This window comes from Mauremys reevesii, linkage group 21 (genome assembly GCF_016161935.1).
Source record: "Mauremys reevesii isolate NIE-2019 linkage group 21, ASM1616193v1, whole genome shotgun sequence".
NCBI lineage: Eukaryota > Metazoa > Chordata > Testudines > Geoemydidae > Mauremys > Mauremys reevesii.
In genome coordinates, this window is record NC_052643.1 from 8,711,400 (window position 1) to 8,732,741 (window position 21,342).

The following is a 21,342-nucleotide window of genomic DNA, read 5'->3' on the forward strand; positions in this document are numbered from 1 at the left end:
AGGCCAGGAGCTGCTGCCAAATCATGCTCAGCAGGTGCCAGTACTCACTGATCTTCACTATTAACATGGGGACAAAACCCTGAAGCCCCCGCTCAGCCCTTGCTGGGGCAGAGCAGCCATTGACAGAAAAGCCACCCCCGGCTACCACCCTTCTTCCTTCACTCAAATCCGAGTTCCCCATCCAGTAAGACACAGCCGCCTCCATTCCCACCTGCCCCTCACCCCTCCACACCCCTCCGCAAAGGAGACTCAGCCCCAGGTCGCTTCAGGCACCAGCCCAGCTAACTGACGTGCCTTTCACCCACCACCTGCCCCGGGGTTAGACCCACGGCCAGGGAGTCACTGCACCTGAGCAGGTTTCACCAAAGCAAGGGGCCCTCCAGGGGCTACTCACAGCAGCAGCGTGTGCTTCCCTCCTTGGGCCTCGCATCCCTACAGCTTCTCCTCTGGCTCAGCATGTGGAGCTAGGCAGCAGGCCAACCTTGGGTTTAGCACCTCCCACCACCTGCCCCAAGACAGGCCCACCTCGTTAAAGGCACCACACCCTCATTCAGCAGGGCAGAGTCACCTTCTTTCCCCTCTTACCATAAATCCTCCTCCCATTCAACTCATTGGGGCTTTCCTCCATGGCCTCAGGGGGAGGGAGGGAGCAGGCAGGCAGGCAGGCAGGTTTCCCCTACAGATGCCAATGACTTCAGGGCACCGGGTTCCTGTGTATGGAACTGAGACACTTCTCCTGCGTTGGGCGTTTGGCACCGTGGGCTCCTCATGACGACACAGCCGTGTCTGTGGGGCTCCGGCTCTGTTACAAGCCCGTTCCTGCTGCAGGACGCGTGTTGGAAGCGACAGCCTATAGCGGAAGGGGGGGCTGGGTTCACCCAGGTCTTTGGCACTGTGCATCATTACAGCGAGTTAGTCCTCCTGGCCGGACAACGACTGACTCACACACACCAGCGCTAAGGCTCGTTATCCCCGTGACACCATCGGCGGCCCCACGGGACAGCCGGTCACTTGGTGAAGGAGTGACCTTCCCTCCAAGACTCCAGTCAGAGTATGCCCATAGGAGCCGGCTGTCCTGGTCTGCTGGCATTTCCTGCCCTGAAGGGTTGGCTTCTCATAGTCAGGAAGGCAGCAGGGGCAGACAGCTGAGTGAACTCCCCTGCCCAGCGAACGCCCACCCCCAGAACTACGTCCGTGCGGTGACTGGCACCTGAGGCAGCCTAGCCCAGGTGTGTGAGCAGCCCCACTGCAAAGCTCTACCCCCATCTCTAGGTCCTCTCAGGCGCTATGCTCCCCTGTGCCTGCCTGGGGGCATTTCCCATAGTGCTTTGTGCCGAGACAAACTAGGATTCTTGCGCTGTCAATGGTGAGAGCTGTTCTTTTTCCATCGGGGGACGCGCTGTGGGGATGCACTGGAGGGCTATTAGCACTGGAGTGAGTTGGCCTGCGTCCTCACTGCAAAATGGGGCGGGTGGGGGAAAGCATGGTCCAGACACAGTTAAAGCAGAGCCTAGGCTTTAACTCCCCACCCCCAAAGCCAGGTAAACTACCCTGGGCTTAGAGCACCTCCAAACCCAGGTATAAGGTTTGTGTGTGTCAACAGTGCAGGGCGTTTTGTCATACTCATAAACCTCAGTAAGAGCTCAGGTAACTCCGCAGTGCACCTGTGCCCTAGTCTCATCCTGCCAAGGAAAGGGGCATTGCTGAGTTCACTGGATACAGAGCCTGGGGGTTTCAGTACCGCTCTGAAAGTCAGGAGATCTGGGCTGTAGGTCAAGCTCTGGCATGTCAGACAAGTCATTTGAGCTCTTTGTATGCCTCAGTTTCCTCATTTGAAAGGGGAGAACATTTACTTCCCAGAGGGGGCTGTGAAGCCAGGCTGGGGTTCAGACAGTGCTCCGAGATTGTTGGACAAAACTAGTGGCTGTTGTTGTATTCTGTGTTAGATTGTAATGAGCTGGGTGAAACCTTGTAATGGGCTGTTAAAACCTCATCCAAACTGATGGGGGAATGGGTCCTCCACTTAAGATAGTTGTAAGAGACAGTTAAGGAGCCACACCTAAAATGAAGCCTAGCAGAGTACGTCCACACAGCAATTAGACATCCCCAGCTGGCCTGTGCCAGCCAACTCGGACTCGCAGGGCTCAGGCTACGGCGTTGCTTCATTGCTGTGTAGAATTCCAAACTCTAGCTCGACCCTGGGGCTCGAGGACCCTGCGAGGTGGGAGGGTCCCAAGGCTCAGGCTCCAGCCCAAGCCCACAAGTCCATACAGCAATGAAACAGCCCCGCAGCCTCAGCCAGCTGGCAAGGGCCAGATGCGGGTTCTTCTTTGCTGTGCAGACAGACCCACCGAGTCTGCCCAGAAACTAGCACCCTTGGGACCACCTGTGGGTGGGTGACCGTGTATGAGAGAACTCACAGAAACGGAGAAATGAGAAGGTGAGCGGCAGAGGCAGGAGCCGGGGAGCACGCTGTGACCCTGGAGAAAACAAGGGCGGGCGCTTTGGAGTCCGGTGTTGGCTGGGGGGCTGTAAGCCAAGACACTGCTCCTTCTGATCTTGGTTTCTTCTCCATTCAGAGACACGGGACTTTTGCACATTCCTTGTAACTAAACACGATCGCAGCAAAGAAAATAACAGACGCCATCGATTTCTCCTTCCCACCGGAATGTCCCCGGGACCCCGAAGTTTGACTAGCTGCTCAGGTCAAAAAGGAGTGACAATATTTTACTTCCTTTTGAGGAGATGGACAATTGTGGGATGGACGCGAACGTTAATGAGAGAAGAGGCCAAGGCTGGACCATGTGCTCATGACCAGCACTTCTTCAGCAGGTAACTGGGTAATAAAACACTGGGACGGCAGCAGACACGCTCACCGCTATCATCCTAGGAGAAGACTCTCCTCACTATATAAGATGGTCGTCAGCCACCCTTAAGGACCTCGGAGGCCTGTCTTTTCTTACCAAGAGCCTCAGCTATGGTTAAATGCTCTCCACCCAGCCAGCCAGCACAATCCATAGGGAATTATAGCCAGATATGGAGCGTGGCAACCAATATCAGGCCCTGATTCATAGACTTTAAAGCCAGAAGGGACCATGGTGATCAGCTCATCTGACCTCCTGCACATCACAGGGTACAGAACCTCACCCTCCCACTCCTGTAATGGGCTCAGAACCTCTGGCTGAGATGCTGAAGGCCTCAGATCTAGATCTTGTGTTGACGCTCATGGAGCCACGCACCCCAGTGCAATGGGAGCACTGCCTGGGTGTGAAACACTAGTAAATCAGAGGGCACTCTGGCATGCATGTCGCACTGGTGTAAATGGTGACACAACAGGCAGGGCACTGGAGAATCTGGTCCAGAGTCTTTTGAAGTTTTCTGAGAGCTTTTAAAAGGTCCCAAGCTACCTCCAAACGGTGGTGCAAGCCCTGAGACAGACCAACGGAGGCACCGGTGTGAATGTCAAAATCTTTTATTTACAACAGTCTCCAAAAGTCAAGGAACACCGAAAGTAGTGCGGGCAGGAGAGGACCTACAAAAGTAACGTGGGTACATGACATCGGGGATTGTGCTACATCACTCGGAGAGCCAGCGCTCCCACGTCTGCACACAAGGTGAAAGGTGCCCAGCCCTCTACCCTCAGCTCTCAGCCCACCCCCTCCCACTATCTCTCTCCCCACTCTTCCATGTCCCAAAGCCACCCCTTCCTGCCAATCTCTGCCCATCCACCTCCAAGTTGTGTGAACTCCCTGCCCTGGCCCTCACCCTCCCACCTTCCTGCCCCATCACTGCTCCACCAGCCCAGCTCACTCAGCCTCCCACTCCCCTGAATCTAACCTGGGGCAGATGGGGAGTTAGCTCAGGTATCCCCACCCCACAACTGCATTACCAAGGGCCCTAGCTCTGGGGCATTCAGGCTCCTTGCTCCTGCTGATTAAAACGTGTGAGCTGAGCTGTAGGCGCTACCCACGGGGAGGAGGGATTTTAAAAGGAATAACCAGGAGGCTTTGAGTTTGCCCTGCTTGGCTGTAAATCACTCGGCAAGGCTAAGCTGCAGGAGAGGGCGGGAGGATTTAGGTCAGTTGTTGCGATAAATAGGAGGCCTTGTATAGCCTTCCAGGAGAGCAGGATTCTCCAGCAAGAAAATGAAGGATCAGAAAAGTATCTTTGAAGACCAGGAAACCAACCGTGCCAATCTGGCTCCAATAAAGCCAAGGTTCGGGGGCCCCAGGAGTGACCGTCTTGTCCTCCCCCTCCCTTGGCTGTTGGCCTGTTCCCCTCTCCCCCTGCGGAGCAAATGCTGCCGATTTTCCATTCCTTTTTCCTAGTTAATTCTCAAGCTGGCTTTACGGCATCTGCTGTGCCCTATGCCCCACAGGACAGGGCCAGCACCACGGGGCAGTGCTCACTGACCGGCCAGGGGAACCCTCTCGAAGAGAGAGTTCGAGCTCCATGCCCCATTCAGCTCTTACAGGCTGAACCTGCCACAAAAGGAGGCCGGCTTTAATACGGGTACGTCTCACCCGGATCTGGGCTGAGACCATCAGCTCATTGCAGAGACCAGCATGTTACTCAAGGGAGGCAGTGCAGGCAATGCACCCCTAGGAGTGAGCTCACGATCTGATTCCCAGCTTTGCCACTAGTGTAGGACCTGCCCTCGATTTCCCCTGTCCCCCTCCCCCATTCAACATAGACCGTAAGCTATTTGAGGCAGGGACTGCCTCCTACGGTGTGTCCGTACAGCACCTAGCACGGTGGGGTCCTGACCTGACTTGGGGCCGCTTGGTAGCACAAACAACGGTTACATTCGTATGGTCACAGTACAGCCGTGCCGCTGTAATACAAACACCAACAAACAGCAACACCCTTCAATCCTCACCTACGGCCAAGTGGTGGGAGAGTCCTGCTTACAGCTGGGGAGGAACCGGGTTTTCCGTTTTACAGGAGGTTCCATGCCTTAGGAAGTGTTTTCCAAGCCGAAACGTAATGAACACACCCAATTTTGAAATTTTCCTGCAAAACAAAATTCTGAAAAAAAATTCATTTGGGGAATGTCTAAACGTTTTGTTCCAATTATGACAAGGTTTTTTTGTATTACATCATACACAAAATTAAAAAATTGCTTTGAAACAGAAAAATCAAAATGGTCTGGACTGCAATGGTTGAAACAGAGCACGTGTGCCGTGGCAGAAGGCTCCCTTTGATTTTTTTTTTTAATACAATTTTGTCAAAAACAAACCCCACAATCACATTTCTAGGAAACATTTAGTCTTGGACAGATCAGCATTTTCCAGTGAAAATCGTTCCACCAGGAAAGTCCCAACCCGTTCTCTCACTGATCCCCTGAACCAGCAACTGGACCAGAACTCACAAGTCCATGCAACACAGGCAATGCTGCATGACAAATAGTTCAGTCTCAGGCTTCCGAGGGCTCAGTGTAGCAATCAAGTGGTTTAAAAGCCATGACAGAGTTAATGAACCGGCAGCACCAGCTTACCCCCAGAAAGCCAGGCTTTGCCTGTGCACTGCTGCTGTGTGTGTCCAGCACCAGTTTGCATTTTTCTATGCGGTGCGGTTGTTCAGTAGTGGTTTGGGTTCAAACATTGTGCGTTGGTGTAGATGTTGTGGGTGAACCCTTGCATCGGACTAACCTGTTGGAATCCTTCCGAGCAGGGATTTGGGTCTTTGTGTGTGTTAGTACAGCGCCTAGCACACGCAGCCCAGATCCTGACTAGGTCAGACAATAGCCCCCCAGCCTTTTGACACCACAGTGCTGTTAAATACAGCTCCCCTCCTTTGCCCTGCTATTCCGTGGGCTCTCAGGGTTTGCATTGTGCAGTGCCCCACGCCAAGAGCTTGCCTATCGCGTTTAGAGCCGGGCAGGAACTTTTTGGACAAAACGGCTTTGCATCAGAAAATGCCCATTTGGCAAAACCTAAAGTTTTTGCAGGAACAGGCCAGTTTCACCAGGAAAGATTTCCCAGGTCCAGGAGGGAATTTCTGGTGAGAGATGGAGTGAGTGAGACCCTCCCCGCAGAACAGCCAATCAGCTGGTGATCAGGGCATTCTCCTGGGAACCCGGGTTCAAGTCCCCTGGGATGTGGGAAATCTCAAAGTTTTGCAGGATGGGAAAACCATTTCCCGCCCAGCTCTAATCGATTTCAATGGGACTCCTCGTTCGGGTGGCGGTCGGGCAGCGTGAGAGAGATGAACCCAGACTAGGCTACACTTTCCCAGCCAGGAGATTACAGGGACAGGACCCCAACGGAGCCTCTTCTCAAATGCTGGCTGCAGAGGAGCTGTTAGGGGAGGCAGGTGAAGGTTGGGAGGGGCTGATTTTCTAATCTGGAGACTGTTGTTGTTCCAGGAGATAAGGCCAATGCAAACCCTGGCTCCCTGGGGCCAAGTGTGCACATTTGCCAGTGAGGGGCCCTCTCCTCAGACTCTTGGAGAGGTGGAGGGTCTGAAGCACCTTTAGGGTGGTTTGGTCCCGCTCCATTATACATTCAGGGTGGTATTTGCTAAAGGAGGCATCAGCCCAGTGACCGGTGCATCCTAGAGGCAGCCAGCAGGCCGGGGCATCAGCAGAGGAGAGCAGCCGACAGCTATTTACAGGCAGCCCTTGGGGGAGACCCGGCCGGGACGCTGCTAGGAGACAGCAACCTTTGAAACTCACGTCCTCTCACCGGCTGAGCCGAGCCCGCCACGTTCTCCTTTCGCGTGCGCTGATGGCAGGGCCGGCTCCAGACCCCAGCGCGCCAAGCACGCGCTTGGGGCGGCATTTTGCCGGCAGGGCGGCAGGCGGATCTGCCGAACCTTCCGCAGTCATGCTTGCGGGAGGTCCACCGGAGCCGCGGGTCCAGTCGACCTCCCGCAGGCATCACTGTGGACGGTTTGCTGGTCCCGCGGCTCCGGTGCACCTCCCGCAGGCATGACTGCTTGGGGCGGCCAAATTCCTAGAGCCGCCCCTGGCTGATGGCGAGGGGGCTGCTGGATAACAGAGAGGGGGCTGGGATGTTGCAGCTGGGCCCCTAAGGGGAAAGCTGCTAAAAGCAGGTTGCTATGTGAAGTTAAATGGTCATATCACCAAGTTTCGGGGGGTGGGGGATTAGAGGATAGGAGCTGTGTGCTCTAGCGGCTAGAGCACTGGCCTGGGAGTCAGGAGACCTGCATTATATTCCTGGCTCTGCCACTGGTCTGCTGGGTGACCTTGGGCAAGTCACTTTCATCTCTTTGTGCCTCAGTCCCCGCCCATGCTGGGTCTTGCCCCATAGATGGATCTCTCTGTGGTAGGTTTTGCCTCTCACTGTGCATTTATACAGCACCTGGCACAATGGGGCCTCAGTCTCTCCACTTTCTAACTTACTCTGCTCTTTGCTCTCACTTCCCCCTCCTTGTCTAACACCTTCCAAAGCCACAAGCAGAACATCACATCCTGCGCCTGACGCTAGCCAAACCCCATTCCCCTACTAGAGCTGGGATGGGGCGAGAGAAACAATGGGAACCTCTCTGCAGCCAGGCCCCAGCACTCAGGAGGGGAGCCCCAAGGGGCCGTCCATAAATTAATTACATACACTGTTTTGGTCATTTTCAAGACCTGCCTGCCCTTTGTGACACTGAAACAAACCCACAAAGTTAAGCGCCTACCCACCCACCCCTAATGCATTGCATAATTTATGGACAGCCCCTAATCCTGCTAGGTCCTGAGTGCCCTCCAACTCCCAAACCACAGTGGGAGTTGGGTCCAATCTGGTGAGATACTGGGTTCCCCTGGGGGGTTTGCCACATGTCCTCAAGAGATCCCAGCATGCAGTTCCCAGCCCCACCTGGAGGGGGAAGGACTTACACCAGAAGTCTTTGTATATGCAGCAAAAATAATAAAGACCTCTCTGGGTTCGCATTTGCTCTAATATGCAGTTTGCAGGGCTAGACAGATCTCTGTCCTCCCCAGACACTGCAATCCTTCCCAGCACACACAGCGGGAGTGACTCTCCAGGGGCTCTCTCTCTGTTTCTCTCTCTCTCTCACACACACACACCCCTTTTCCTCTTGTCCGTCTGTTGACTTGGAAACAAACAAACAGCGGCTTTAATCAGCCTCAGGAGGCTGAAGCATTTGCTCAGTTCTAGTCCTGCTGTCAGACCTGCCATCGCTTTGGTGGTGCCGTTCGGTTCCATCTACACTCACTCTCTGTCGGTGTCACAGGCACACACCCTGTACCCCAGCCACCAGTGCTCAGTGCAACCAAGTGCCCCGCTGGGGGGCTGGCTAATTCATCTCGACGGTGTGGTGGGCTGTCAGAGCAAGCTGGTGCTTGGAAGTCAGGGGACGTAGGGCTCTGCAGGCCCATGGAGAAGAGACACAAAGCCTGCCCCTGCTGCAGTCTGAGCTAATGGGGAATGACTAATGGGCCCAGGATTCATCGAATGCCAAAGCAGCTGTGGCAGGAAGGGACAAAAGGAAAACCCCGGGCCTGATTCTGCTCTCACACCAGCGTGACTTCTCTGCCGGCAGTAGAGTTGCTCCTAATTTCCCTTGGCCTCAGGACCACTGACAGGCTGCGTTCAGAGCTGGGCTACCTCTGAGCATGCAGGTCCCTCCTGAGCCACACAGGAGACAATCTGGTAGCTGAATTTACAGGGAGTGAAAGGGATGAAGGGCCCAGTCCTGCAAGGAGAGGAACGCTGAGCCCTCCCCCCACTCCCATTCAAGCCAACAGAAGCCAAACACCCCGGTAAGGTCTGGTCCTAAATACAGTTTCCCAGGGAAAATCCTGCACCTCAAAAGACACCAATAAATGCACGAAGTGAATTTATCATGGACTCTGCCAGGGACCTGAGCTGGGGACACTAACCCAAGCAGAAGGAGCTGCTGAGCTCAGCGATGTGGTCACCAGCCCCGGCAGCGAAAGGGGGATGGAGAGATCGAATCCCACTAGGCGCTTACATGCTTTAAAAGGGGCCGTTCAATCCAGACAGCAAACCTGAATCCACCGGGGATTCAGGATCCGCAAACAAATGATGAGCCCAGCCCCACTCCTGCTGCCGCGTCTCCTGGTAAATAATGTTTAATGCTGATCCCACTGGGCCTGTCCCACGCCCCTTCTGCCGGGGAACAGATGTGCCACATATCAATGCCCACACTTCGTTATTTCCATTTTAAGAATATGATGGAATCAGTGATGCCTAAAATGTACTCGTTAATGGCGCCACTTTGCAATTTCATTCTACTTTAATATAAACCATCTGCTCCAAGCCGGCAGCTGCACCAAAGCACATAAGATGAGCCCCCCACCCGTTTATCAATGGGACGGGGGCTACGTGCATCATTGCTGCCAGTGGCAGAGGTCTGTGCGGTGGGGTTGGAGGCCCAGGGGTCTCTCCCCTGCGGCGGCGGCTGGGGGAGGTGTTACACATGCACAGGCGCGATGAGTGGTAGGAACCGTGGGTGCTGGCTGCTGTTACTGCCTTAGCCCGGCTGCTGGGTTTGGAGAGAGACAGAGCAGCGATTGCCTGGCTGACTGTAAATATGCCCACGCGCTAACTGCACAGAGCTGTGGAGGGTCCCTGCCCCAGAGGGAGACGGGCACACCGGCCCGTCCGTTAGAGCTGGGTTTAGAACAGTGGGGGCGAGCTCCGCAGTGCCCCCAATGGAGAGGGGAAGATGCTACCTGCCCCATGCCAGTGCCCCCTGGAGCAGCTCACTTGACAAAATGAACCTGGGGCACACAGGTGGGGATGGGTCTGAGTGGACATCGGGGGCTAAGGGGGGAGGCAAAGAGAGGGGGTAGGGGCAGGTACAAGCAGATGACCCTGTGGGCTTCACCTTGGTGCCAGGGCAGGGGAACGTGCCCATAAAGTATCCAGCAAACTCATTCCCAGCACACCACACGCTCAGGAAAAGGGACCTCTAAACCCCACTGAGCTCTCGGCTCTGGGACTGCACCCGAAAAGGACACACCAGCAGCTGCACCAGCCAAACCAGACAGACAGATAACCCCAAAGCAACAAGCGAGTTCAGCCAAGAACTCCCACCACAGCCCACACGCTGGATCCCCACAGGCTGGGGCACGGGCCAGTGGCAGCCGGAGTTTCCTTGGGAATCACTGACCCTTGGACAGCCTCAACGGACTTCCTCCAGCGCCCCCAAAACCCCCTCGACCCTCCGCGGGCGTAAATCAGCAGACAGATTACCCCAGCCAAGGATCGGGCCCATGAAACTCCCAAGGCCTGCCTCTCCCTTAAGTCCCATTTTGAAGGCCTAAGTGGAACGTCTGTGGTGGCGCGTACATCACGGGGATGTCCTACAGGGGGCAGGTGCCAGGGTCTCCGAACCCTCTGCTCGTTAACGAACAAGGAGGAGGAGGCTGTGAGTTACTGAGGCCCTGGCACACTGTCAGTCCGTCCATCCATCACTGCCAAAATAAATACGAGTTTAGAGCAAAACCCAGTAGAAAATAAAGTGCCTCTGGAGTTGAAAAAACATCCGGAAAAAGGGATTTTTTTTTTCATTTTTACAAAAAATATCCTTTAAAAAAAACTAGGGAGAAAGAGAGACGGAGGCAGCCCGGCGTGGGGACTACAGAGACGTCCCGTTGGGGAGGGGGATCTTCACGCCACTCTGGAGCAGGGCCAGGCAGACGCACAGCCCCAAGACGCCGGCCAGGAGAACCCCCACCAGAGCCTTGAGGAAGGAAGTCCTGCTGCGGGTGAAGGTGCTGGGCCCCAGGACGCCCAGCAGGGCGGTGCTCACAGTCAGGGTGTACAGGATGGAGACGCCCGTGTTGAGGGCCACGATCTTCCCGAATTTGGCAAAGGGGGCGATGATGCAGAAGAAGAGCGGGACGGTGGCGATCACCGTGGTGACGGCGCTGGAGACGATGGCCACGCCCACGTGCCGGACAGCTTCGATCGTCCTCCACTGGCGGCAGGAGGTGGGGTCCTGGCGGGGCAGATGGCGGCATTAATGGGCAGTGGGTGCTTGCACCCAGAAGGCACAGGATGGCTGGGGCCTCGTCTGCATGGGGTTTTTAGCTAGGGTGACCAGATGTCCCAATTTTATAGGGACAGTCCCGATTTTGGGGTCTTTTTCATATATAGGCTCCTATTACCCCCCACCCCCATCCCGATTTTTCACACTTGCTGTCTGGTCACCCTACCCCCAGCACAGCTGCAAGCAGTGCAGTGCAGTGCAAGCCCCTCGTGCAGAGGTGCTCTCAGGGTAAGTGGCACCAGTGCAGCCCTCGCACAGATCGCACGGGACTGGTGCGAGTCCGCTGCTGACAGCCTGCACCCGGGTTACAATCCCAGCAGAGCCGAGACCTGTAAAGCAGCGTTACCCCAGGGTCAATGTGGAGGGACTCCCCTGAAGCCAGCGGAGTTACGACAGTTTGAGGGATGTAACTCTGACCCTCGCATTGTAGATTCCCCCACGTCTAGCCCCAGTCATCCCCCTGGAGTGGGAAAAGTGTGCGCAGTAGAGGCACCTCCTGGCCCTTCAGCTGTCCTGCCCCAAAGGAGCCTGGCCAAGCACAGCATTCAGGGTGTGTCTACACTGCAATACAGGACCCACAGCAGCGAGTCTCAGAGCCCTGGCCAACTGCCTCGGGCTCGCAGGGCTAAAACCAGCAGCGTAGAGACCCTCCCCCTTGCCCGGACAGCCAGGCTGCTATCTCCAGCCCCGCAGCCTGAGCCAGTCGTCCTGGCCCCTGAGCCTCGGTGCTGCAGTGTCGTGGCTGCACGACAGACGTACCCATCGCGGGAGGGGAAGAGACGGGGGCCCCTGGACTCCAGCGACCACCCCAGCGTGGGGACTGTCTTCATAAGGGCAAAGTACTAGGGAGGGGCCAGTCCCGGGGACACAGGCCCCGTCTCAGAGCCACCACGCTGCCAGCCGCGGGGCAGCAGAGTCCCGTGTCAAAGCCTGGGGGCGCAGCCTGGGAACTCCTCTGGGGCTGATGGGGGGGAAGGAATCCCCCCAAGGAGGACGTAGCCTTGTTGCTGCTTGCCCCTCCCCCGGCTCCATGCGAGAGAGGCCCTGCCGTGGCCAGCGTCCACGTGCCCCCACATCCGCGTGAGGCAGAGGCCGGGGTGGAACTCACCTCTGCCTGCTGAAGGGGCAAGTTCTCTCCCGCCAGCAGGTAGCCCTCCACCAGGTGCACGCAGTAATCGACGGAGGAGCCGACAAGGATGGAGAGAGAAATCGCCTCCACGGCGCCCATTTCCCAGCCGGACCAGTACATGATGGTCACCACCAGGCAGACGACCCCTGCACAGAGAGAGGGGAACGGCAAGCGAAGTCAGGCTTCGGGCTAGATCAAGGCTGGGCTCCCTGGACAGGGAGCATCAATCCGAGCAGCTCCACTGAAGTCAATGAAGCAGCTACGGCCCTGTGCACCGCCGCCGACCGCAGGGCATCCCAGCCAGCCGATCCCTCCCTCCCCACATCGGGCAGAGAGACCCCGAACTAGAACTGGGCCCGCTGCCCTCCTCCCGTGGCAGACGTTTTCTGGGAGTCTGGACGTTCTTACCATCGGGATGGAGAGTCGACATCTCGAAAACACTCATGCATCAGAAAGCCCCAGACCGTTCCCATTGCTGCCGACTGACAGATTTTATTTCGATTTTGACTTTTTTTTTTTTTAGTCTAATTAGCTTAAATTTCAAAACAAAAAGTCCTTTCAAACCAGAAAACTGGGACTGGCTCATTTTTTATGATTTTTTTCAAGTGGGGAGAGCCTCCGACACGGACCTGGTTCCATAAACAGTTTCTGTGTCTAAGAATCTGTATTTGTTTGGTGAAAAACAATTTGCTGAAAAATTCCCGAGCCGCTCAGCTGAGAACCTAGGGGTGGAGCTTCCAAATTACGCTCTCAGATTGTGAGTCCCTCAGATACTAGAGTGACTGGGGACTGTATGAGAGAGACAGACCGACTGACTGTGTATGGGGATATACAGACTGACCGACCACTGTCAGTGGTTCTCAACTGTACCCCTTGCAGGAGGCTGATTTGTCTTGCATACCCCCAAGTTTCACCTCACTTAAAAACCACTTGCTTACAAAAAAATCAGACATCAAAATTCAGAAGTGTCCCAGCACACTATTACTGAACAATTGCTCACGTTCTCATTGTTACCATATGATTATAAAATAAATCAATTGGAATATAAATATTGTACTTACTTTTCAGTGCATGGTATAAACAAGTCATTGTCTGTATGGAATTTTAGTTTGTACTGACTTCGCTAGCGCTTTTTATGTAGCCTGTTGTAAAACCAGGCAAATCTCTAGATGAGTTGAAGTACCCCCTGGAAGACCTCCGAGTACCCCCAGGGGTACGTGTACCCCTGGTTGAGAACCACTGATCAACAGTAACCTTTGGCGATGAAGCACAGCCCAAAAGGGAGGGGGTGGACTGGAGCACCCATGTTACAAAACCCCCTTGATTTGCTTGTCTGCGTTCTGCATGTGTTTGGTTTCCAGAAGAAAGTGATGTTTATTGTGAGTCATGAGTGGGAGACTAAATCATTTTCAAATGATAGATTTGCTTTTTAAAAAGGGAAGTTTAGCAACATGCTCAGTCTATAATATGGTCAAATCACCAGCCAGGCAGAGGCAGGCTATTTACAAGTGTGTTTAAAACACTAACGAACCCACTAAAATATTCCTTGTTTATAATCCCCTACTGAGGATCTTTGGAAAGGAGAGTGATTGTTATTCAGAGCACATGGGCCTTAATCACATTATTATACACCAGAGGCAGGGCTCGAGTTTGGGTAGCTAAAACCCTTATTTAAACCAATAGAGGAGATTGTGTAGAGAAAACGCTCCAGAAACTAGACAGGAAAAAAAAAAATCTACTTTCAAGATAGGGACCCTTTGCAAACGCAGATCCTGAGTCCCTTCCCATCCACTCCCCGGGCAATCAGGAGTGAGGCCAGTACAGTTACACTGGCGAAAGCGAGATCAGAATCAGGCCCATTGGAGTCACTCTGTTGTAAATCAGCAGTGACTCCAGTGCAGTCAATAGGAGCACAGCAGTGTAAACCAGAGGAGAATCAAGCCCTGTACGATTCCTGCTGGCAATTGGAAGTTGAAGACCTCTGGGGTGTCTTACCTAAGATGCTGAGCAGCACGGGCAGCAGGAGGAGAAGGTGGGTGGTGAACACGGCGACTGCAGCCACGCAGATAACCAGCGAGAGGAGGAGACCGTACAGGGCGCTCTGCACACCTGCAAGAGAGCAAGCAGCCTGGTTCCAGCCCCAGACTGCAGCAGCGGCTGCGCTCCCAGCTGAGCTGAGCTGAGCAGGGCCGTGCTATGAGGCAGATCGCCCAGCTGGGAACTAACTCCCGCTGGGGCAAACGTGACGGGGAGGATGAAGGGGCTGGGGCAATGGACTGGGAGTCAGGGGAGCCAAGTTCTACCCCTGCTCTGCCACTGCCTGGCTGGGTGACCGTGGGCAAATCGCTTCTCCTCTCCAGGCCTTGGTTTCCCCGCCCAGCCTGGTTCTGTCTGGTCTCTTTAGCCTGTGGGCTCCTCGGGGCAGTGAGCATCTGGACAGGTGTTCGTACAGCCCCCAGCACAATGGCTGCCTGATCTTGGCTGGGGCCTGGGGGTGCTCCCACAACACACGAGAATAAGGAAGTTGGGGTGAAGATCCGTGACCGAGCCGGGGTGACGGAGGAGGGGGAGGGAGGGGATAGGTGCTGAAGCCCCCTGCCTATGATCTCCATGAAGATTTGCTTCCAGTGCTCGCAGGTCTGGAACCCGTGCCGGAGAGCAGAGCTAGCAGGGAAGAGCTGGAGCTGCTGCTGCAGGAAAGTTTCCCACTTCAGGTAGTCGGAGTAGGTCTGGAAGGAAGATTTGCCCTTGTAGGTCGTCTGCAAGGAAGCAAATGGGCCGGTCCTTAGAGTCGCTAACACAACCCTAACATCCCCCATTCACACCTACCCACCCCAGCTCTCCCCACTCAGCTGGGGACCCACTCAGCTGCCCTGCTCCAGAGCCCAGCAAGAGGAGCAGGTGTACTGGTCTGCAGGACGCCCGCTCCGTGCACGCCCGACAGCCAAACCCAGGGCGTGGTGCCCCGGCTGCCGCAAAGCCAGTGCCAGCCAGCCCGTCTGATGGGCCAAAACCAGTGATCACAACCACCAGGGCAGGCTCTTTAGGGCTGGGGGAGAGGCAGCTGGGTTTGCAGCTCCCAGGTGGCGTTCACAGCACTGGCAGCTGAGAAAAACCGCGGGGATCTACGTGCCAGGCCTGCAGCCTGCTCTCAGCCTGGGCCCCCTTTGTCCAGGCCATTTTGTGGGCGCAAATGGTAGCAGTAAGATGCCTCCGTCATTTGCAGCCCCAAGCAGTCGACGCCCACCTGCAGCGGGAGCACAGCTACTGGCAAGTGCAAAATGATGCCTGCAGATCAAGCAAGGCGGGTGCTGCAAAGCCGAACCTTGGAGAGAGCAGGGTTAATACATGGACGTCTGGGAGAATCGGTGCGGAAGCCAATGACGCCATCGGGACAGCCCCTTAAACGCGGCTGCTTGCTTTCCTCCTGCACCCCCGCGTCGCGTGCTGGGGGAGCTGGTAGCAGGGGAAGGAACATGGAAGCGCCCTCACCGATTCAAAAGCCATGGAGATCCACTGCACCTTGCCATCCTTCACCCCAACCGCCCCGTGGGAGAGCTGCCCGGGGAGCAGGTTCGGCTCAGGGAGGTTCTTACACTCGGGGTGCAGCATCTGCAGAAAGGAGGAGATGCTGTAGCCTGGAGAGAGAGAGAGGGGAACAGGGGGGAGGGACACACAGGAGTGAAGGGGCAGAGAAGACAGAGTTGCAGTTCTTGTTCATGAACAGCTGCTGCTCCTGTCACCTGCTCTGCCCTGGCTACAGATTTGGATTCTTGGCACCACCGGGCCCAGGGGTCGAGAGCCCTCAGCTCCTGCTGGCTTCGAAGGGAGCAGAGGGCATTTGGTACCTCTCAGGAGATGCTAGTCTCCCAGCAGGATGGGGTGGTAGGCCAGGGACCCCCTGTGTTCTCTAGGCCAGGCCCTTAGCTGATGTGGGTCGACACAGCTCGCTTGGAGTCAATGCAGTGGCACTGCGTTGTGCCAGCTTAGGATCTGCCTTGCTAGCTTTTCACCTCCCTTCCCCAGCTGTGAGAGGGTGGGGCTGGCCCTCAGGGATCCCCCCCCAACCGCAGCTCCTGAACGCTCGGTGGCATTTACATTGGGGCAGAGAGACATCGCATCGGGTTGCAAAGCTGCAAGGTCAGGAGACAACAACATCAACACCCCAAATCAACAGGAGAGTTTTGCTGGCAGGGGGAGTGACAGCTGTTTGAAGGCAGGGGTGGCCGGTTGCAAGGACACTGACGGCCTTGCCCTAGGTTACTGGGGTGCCCTTCCTTACCCATGTCTAAAACTGGCCCAGGGCTCCTCCCGTCTTGCAGCTCCCTCCAAACCCAACACAGAAGTTTGCTGCATCATCTCCACCATGGGCTCCCGGCTGTCCTTGCACAGGGGGACACCTCCTTGGAGTGCGGCATGCCGGTTGAGTGACTACGAAGCAGTGCCGCGTACCCAGGAGGGGTTACCGGTTCACTATCCGGAGTCTCTGCTCTGTGGGGACTGTGGGCCAGATCCTGCTCTCCTTTGCACTGGGGTAAAGTGGAGGAACTCCACTGACATCATGGAGTCACCGTGACGGGAATGGACGGGATGATCTGTTCCATCTCTAAGCTCCGCGATGGAGCTTCTAGGAGTGAGTCCACAAAGATAGAGACGGAGGAAGTGGAAAGATCCCCTCTGCAGCTTGTCTGGCTTGATTAAACCCAGCTACGAGCATAGCAAAAGGTTAGCAGCACGGTTAGGGGAGCAGCTCCACTGGGCCCAGTGTCTATTATTTAACTACTCCCCAAAGCATGAGACAGAGCGACGGAGCCACGGGTCACAGCCCCTGGGAGCAGGTGGCAGGAGACTGGAGAATTATGACTTCAGCTAAGACTTGCAGGGAGATGGAGAATTGGACAGGATGGGGCAATTTCTACGGCTCTGACCAAGCCCAATTGCAGCGCGGGCTCAGCCTGTACTCAGAGACCTGTCCCCGGGGTCAGGCCGGGTGGCCTTCGTCCTACATACCTGAGGGCAGGCACTGGGCCCCTCCTGGCTTTACCAGTTCAGCATTGCCGGCAATGGCCTTGCAGATGAGGCACAGGTTGCCAATCTCTTTGAAGAGGTCAAAGCTGTCATCGTAGATAACGCTGCCCTTTCACAAGGAGACACAACAGCGAGAGCCAGACGTGAGGCACGCGCCCAGTGCCTGGCGAGGTGGGGCAGGACCCGGGCATATGACTGACCACACATTCTCCACCCCCCAGCTGGGCACGCAGCCCAGAGCCTCAGCTTTGGGCATAGAGAACAACTGGCATCCTAGTTCCGGGAGCCAGAGTCCTGCCTTGGACACCAGGAGCAGTGGCATGAAGAGGCAACGTGGGATGCTCAGCAGGTTAGCCTGGGGTGCCCCTGTCCCCATAACCCTGCCCAGCTCCCAGCAGCACCCAGACCTCTGGAGGGGTTACAGCTATGCCCCAAGGGCTGTTCTACATGCAAGATACAAGCCCCATCTATCCCCCAAAAGAGCACCCCTTTAACTAGAGCGGCACACCCCCTGCTGGTATAACGGTGCGTACAGCTCTGTCATTTATTCCTGCAAGGAAGAGGCACCGTTATACTGATATAACTGCGTCCACACCAGCAGGGTTTGGACTGATTTAACTCCCCATTAGACTGGTACAAATCCGGGGCAGAGCAGGCCCTAGACAATCAAACGCCCAGGCTAGACGAGGGGAGTGTGGCCAAGCGACCACAAGGGCATTCATAGCATGGCTGATCGGATGCTGAATAAGCAGACGGACCCCCTACCCCTCCTGTAGGAGCAGCCCAGGCAGCTCCTTGTGGGACCTGCAGCTCTGTCCCCTGGCTGCATTCCAGAGGGGCACTGCACTATGGGAAGTCTCTGCAGTTGCCTGGAAATGGAGGTAAGCGGGTGTTTGTTGGGGAAGCAGCATCCGTGTGTCCGGCTAGCAGATTTGGGAACTTGGCTGCACATGGACAATCAGACTTTCCCTAGAGCAACTGTCTGGTATTTATTTAATCTAATACCTCACCGCAGGCCAGACAGTAATTATGCAGCAATGGCTCTTGCTCCATAGTCAAGCTTTCTGCCAAGTTTCCACTCTGAGTCTGATTTGGGTCCCCCTCTACGATCCACAACAAACCCCAGAGGGTCTCAAACGTAAGTGGTTAGATTCTGGGCTCTGGAGAGTTGGAAATAAATTTGAACCAGGGGATCCTGATTTACATCTGTAGTAAGCTTGCAAACCATGAACGTGCTTTATTAAGTGCCGCATCGCAGCACTGCTGCCTCTGCTATTTCAGCTGGTCAGGGGTGGGGAGGGATTGCTGGAGAGTCAGGGGTGCGCACGAGAATTCGGGGAGGCAGGCATTAGCGCAATCTATCTCGGGGAAGTCCTCCTGCATCAGCCACCCCAGGGCTTGCCAGGCCCGCATGCAGGAAAGCACGTGTACCATGTCTCCGATGACGTGGTTATCTGGGCGTCGGGTGTGATTCACCCCGCGGATGCCGAACACCACAAACACCATGGCCCCCGTGTCCACCAGCGGCCGCACGGCCGGCTTCCCGCAGCCGGTGTTCCCACACGGGTTAAAGCCCGAGGTGGCCGAGAGCTTCGCCTTGGGGGACGCTGTCAAACAAAGAGGGGAGGGTTACAAGCCGAGAAAGCGAGGCACTGAGCCAACACTCCACCCTTCCAGTGCAGCCGTGGCCACGGGCCCCCCTGCAGCCTCCCCAGCTTACCCTTCTCGCTGGGCACGTAGAGGAAGCCTTTGGTGGGTCCGTCCGGGCTAGAGCTGAGAAGACAGCCAGGGGGCGCCATGCACACTCTGCCGTGGTAAGGGGGCTTGTGCGACTGGGCGAAATACAGCTTCCTGCAGGACAAACAGAGGGCATGACGGAGCACCCAGCGCAGCAAGGCGGGCACGAGATGCCAGCACAAAACAGCTCAGTGCGGCCGGGCCCTTAGGAAGCAGGCTTAGGGGCTTGGCAGTGGAAACCGCACCGGGGGGAGGAGAGGGAAGAAGGGGGCAGAGGAGGGAAGGAAGCTCTGGAGAAGCAGTGAAAAGTATTAGGGGAGAAAGCGACTCAGAGGTGTCATGAGTTTGTGCCCACAGGGGCGGTGTATCTGCATGGCCCACAGCCACATATAGCCAAGAGAGGGATTCCTCTCCATCACATAACGAATCCACTAACAACCGTCCATTCGTTACACTAACAGCATCGATGATCCCACGCTCCTGGACAGAACCTCCCACCCTGGGACCCTGGTGGCCTTTGCAAAGGTGGGAGATGACCATAATGGTCCCTTCTCACCTTAAGTCTATGAATCTATGAGAGTATCGCAACAAACTCATGACTTCACAGGGCTCCCTGGGCAGGGCGCTGCGGCCACATGCCGAACTCAGAACCTCCTGTTCCAAACACACAGGCTAGACTCTCCATTAGCCAGAAGGGGGTATGGTGCCTAGCTGAGTAATTCCAATTCTACCCAGAAGAGGGCAGCAGTGCACAATATGTAGCAGAATTAGACCCATTTTGCAGATGAGGAAATCAAGGCTCAGAGAAACAAAGCCTCTTGCTCAAGGTCACACAGCGAGTCTGTGGCAGAGCTGAGGAGAGACCTGGGCATCCTGATTTCCCCGCTCCATGCACTGACCACGAGGCAGCGCCACTCCCTGGCTGCTGAGCATTTATGGCTCTGAACCCGCTTGGGACGGTTACCGCGTTCGCTGCTGCTCCTTGGCCGCGACGTAGAAACTGAAGTCGAACTTCCAGCCCCTCTTGGCATCGCAGGATAAGGTGGTCATCATCCATTTCCGGGGGCTCGTCTGCTGAAGCAGCCCTACTGTGGACACACAAGCTGTCAGCTTCTTGGTGAAGTTACCGAAAGGAACTCTATACACCTAAGCAATGGATTAATGAAAACAGACACTTAACCGCACAGTGCCGCAGAGCGGGCAAAGGTCAAAGAGACGTTAGCATCAGACACCCCCCGCCCCTGCTTTACCCTGAGCCCTCACAGGGCCAGAGAGAAAAGAGTCTGCAGGGAGGAGCTAATCCATTGCCACCCAGACCTGGCCCTCCCAAGCCTCTGCCTCCTCCCCGAGCGTGGGGAGCTGGAGCCAGCTGGAGCCTGGCTGTCAGGGGAGCTGAGCCCCCCCAGACTGCGGCTGGAGCTGTGGTTGCTCAGCCCTGCTGCAAATCACGTGCCGGGGGGGTGGATCTCCGCTGGACAGCCATCAGGGTCCTTGTGCAGGCCTGGCTCAGCCCCTTAGGCTGCGATTGAGCCGTTCGGCTGCCCTGCCTGCACATGGACAGACGGACAAAGCGAGAATTCAGCCCGTGGGACTCCGGAATGGCTCAGAAACCTCCCCCAGGTCAGTTCAGCTGAGGAACCCAGGCCAGTTCTTATCCCTCGCCGCCTCCCACCTGCTCTCCCGCAGTGGCTCTGGGATGAACGGTGGCACAATAGCAGCCCAGTATGGACACCTGGCATCCCAGCAGCACCGGGTAGGACATGAGCAATGTTCCTGTCCGTGCCAACTGGGAAGCCAGCCGTGCGAGCTTCCTCACAGCCGTGCCCTGTTGATGCCATTTCTGAGCTCCTGCTGGCTGCCTGCGGAGCAGGAGGCTCTGCAATGCAAGCGCGCAGTAAAAGAGTCTAATGCACACACTTAACTCACCTGGAACGAGGGCACTTCCCCATCTCCCGGGGACACCATCTGCCACGAGGCAGGAACGCTGGCATTGAGGGAGAACCTGTAGATGGCTGGCCTGCCCTGGCCTTTGGACTTGGAGACGTACACAGTCCCCTGGGGATCTAGAAAAAACACACCACAGTCAGCTGGGCGGTGGTGAAAGACATTTATCGGTCAGCTAACGCTACAAACCAGGGGAGCGCACGCAGAGGGCGTCCGGTCTATCCTCTCCCCAGCGCTAGCCGAACAAAACTCTCTGCCTCTCCACAGGATGGCGCCATTTCCAACATGCTCTATGAACACGGGGCCAGATCCTGAGCTGGCTCAAGCTATGGAGCCCTACTGACCCCGCTGGGACTATGAAGCTCCAGATCTGACCCCTTGGGGTGCAGGTTGAAGAAACTAACAGGTTTAATGACTTCCCAAAGCCCGGCAGCAAGTCAGGGGCAGAGCAGGGACTAGGACTCGGCTGTGCCTGACTCCCAGTCCCATGCTCAGACCACTAGACCACACTG

At 56.0% G+C, this 21,342-nt stretch overlaps 1 protein-coding gene across 5 annotated transcripts in view; it reads right to left on the reverse strand.

The window, feature by feature from the left end:
• Nucleotides 1–3,678: 3,678 nt before the first annotated feature.
• DISP3 (dispatched RND transporter family member 3) overlaps nucleotides 3,679–21,342 on the reverse strand; it is a 61,101-nt gene continuing 43,437 nt past the window's right edge. For 2 of the 5 annotated variants that reach the window (XM_039509452.1, XM_039509449.1), the window contains 10 exons: nucleotides 20,813–20,949; nucleotides 19,851–20,032; nucleotides 18,870–19,000; nucleotides 18,581–18,756; nucleotides 17,132–17,258; nucleotides 15,614–15,759; nucleotides 14,721–14,880; nucleotides 14,117–14,230; nucleotides 12,101–12,267; nucleotides 6,950–10,941 (listed from right to left, as the gene is read on the reverse strand). In XM_039509452.1, the coding sequence (XP_039365386.1) occupies nucleotides 10,579–10,941; nucleotides 12,101–12,267; nucleotides 14,117–14,230; nucleotides 14,721–14,880; nucleotides 15,614–15,759; nucleotides 17,132–17,258; nucleotides 18,581–18,756; nucleotides 18,870–19,000; nucleotides 19,851–20,032; nucleotides 20,813–20,949 (1,703 nt within the window). In that variant the 3' untranslated portion in view covers nucleotides 6,950–10,578. Of the gene's footprint in view, nucleotides 5,029–6,949; nucleotides 10,942–12,100; nucleotides 12,268–14,116; nucleotides 14,231–14,720; nucleotides 14,881–15,613; nucleotides 15,760–17,131; nucleotides 17,259–18,580; nucleotides 18,757–18,869; nucleotides 19,001–19,850; nucleotides 20,033–20,812; nucleotides 20,950–21,342 lie in introns of those variants that run through there. The other 3 variants (XM_039509450.1, XM_039509451.1, XR_005590463.1) reach the window with 2 other exon arrangements.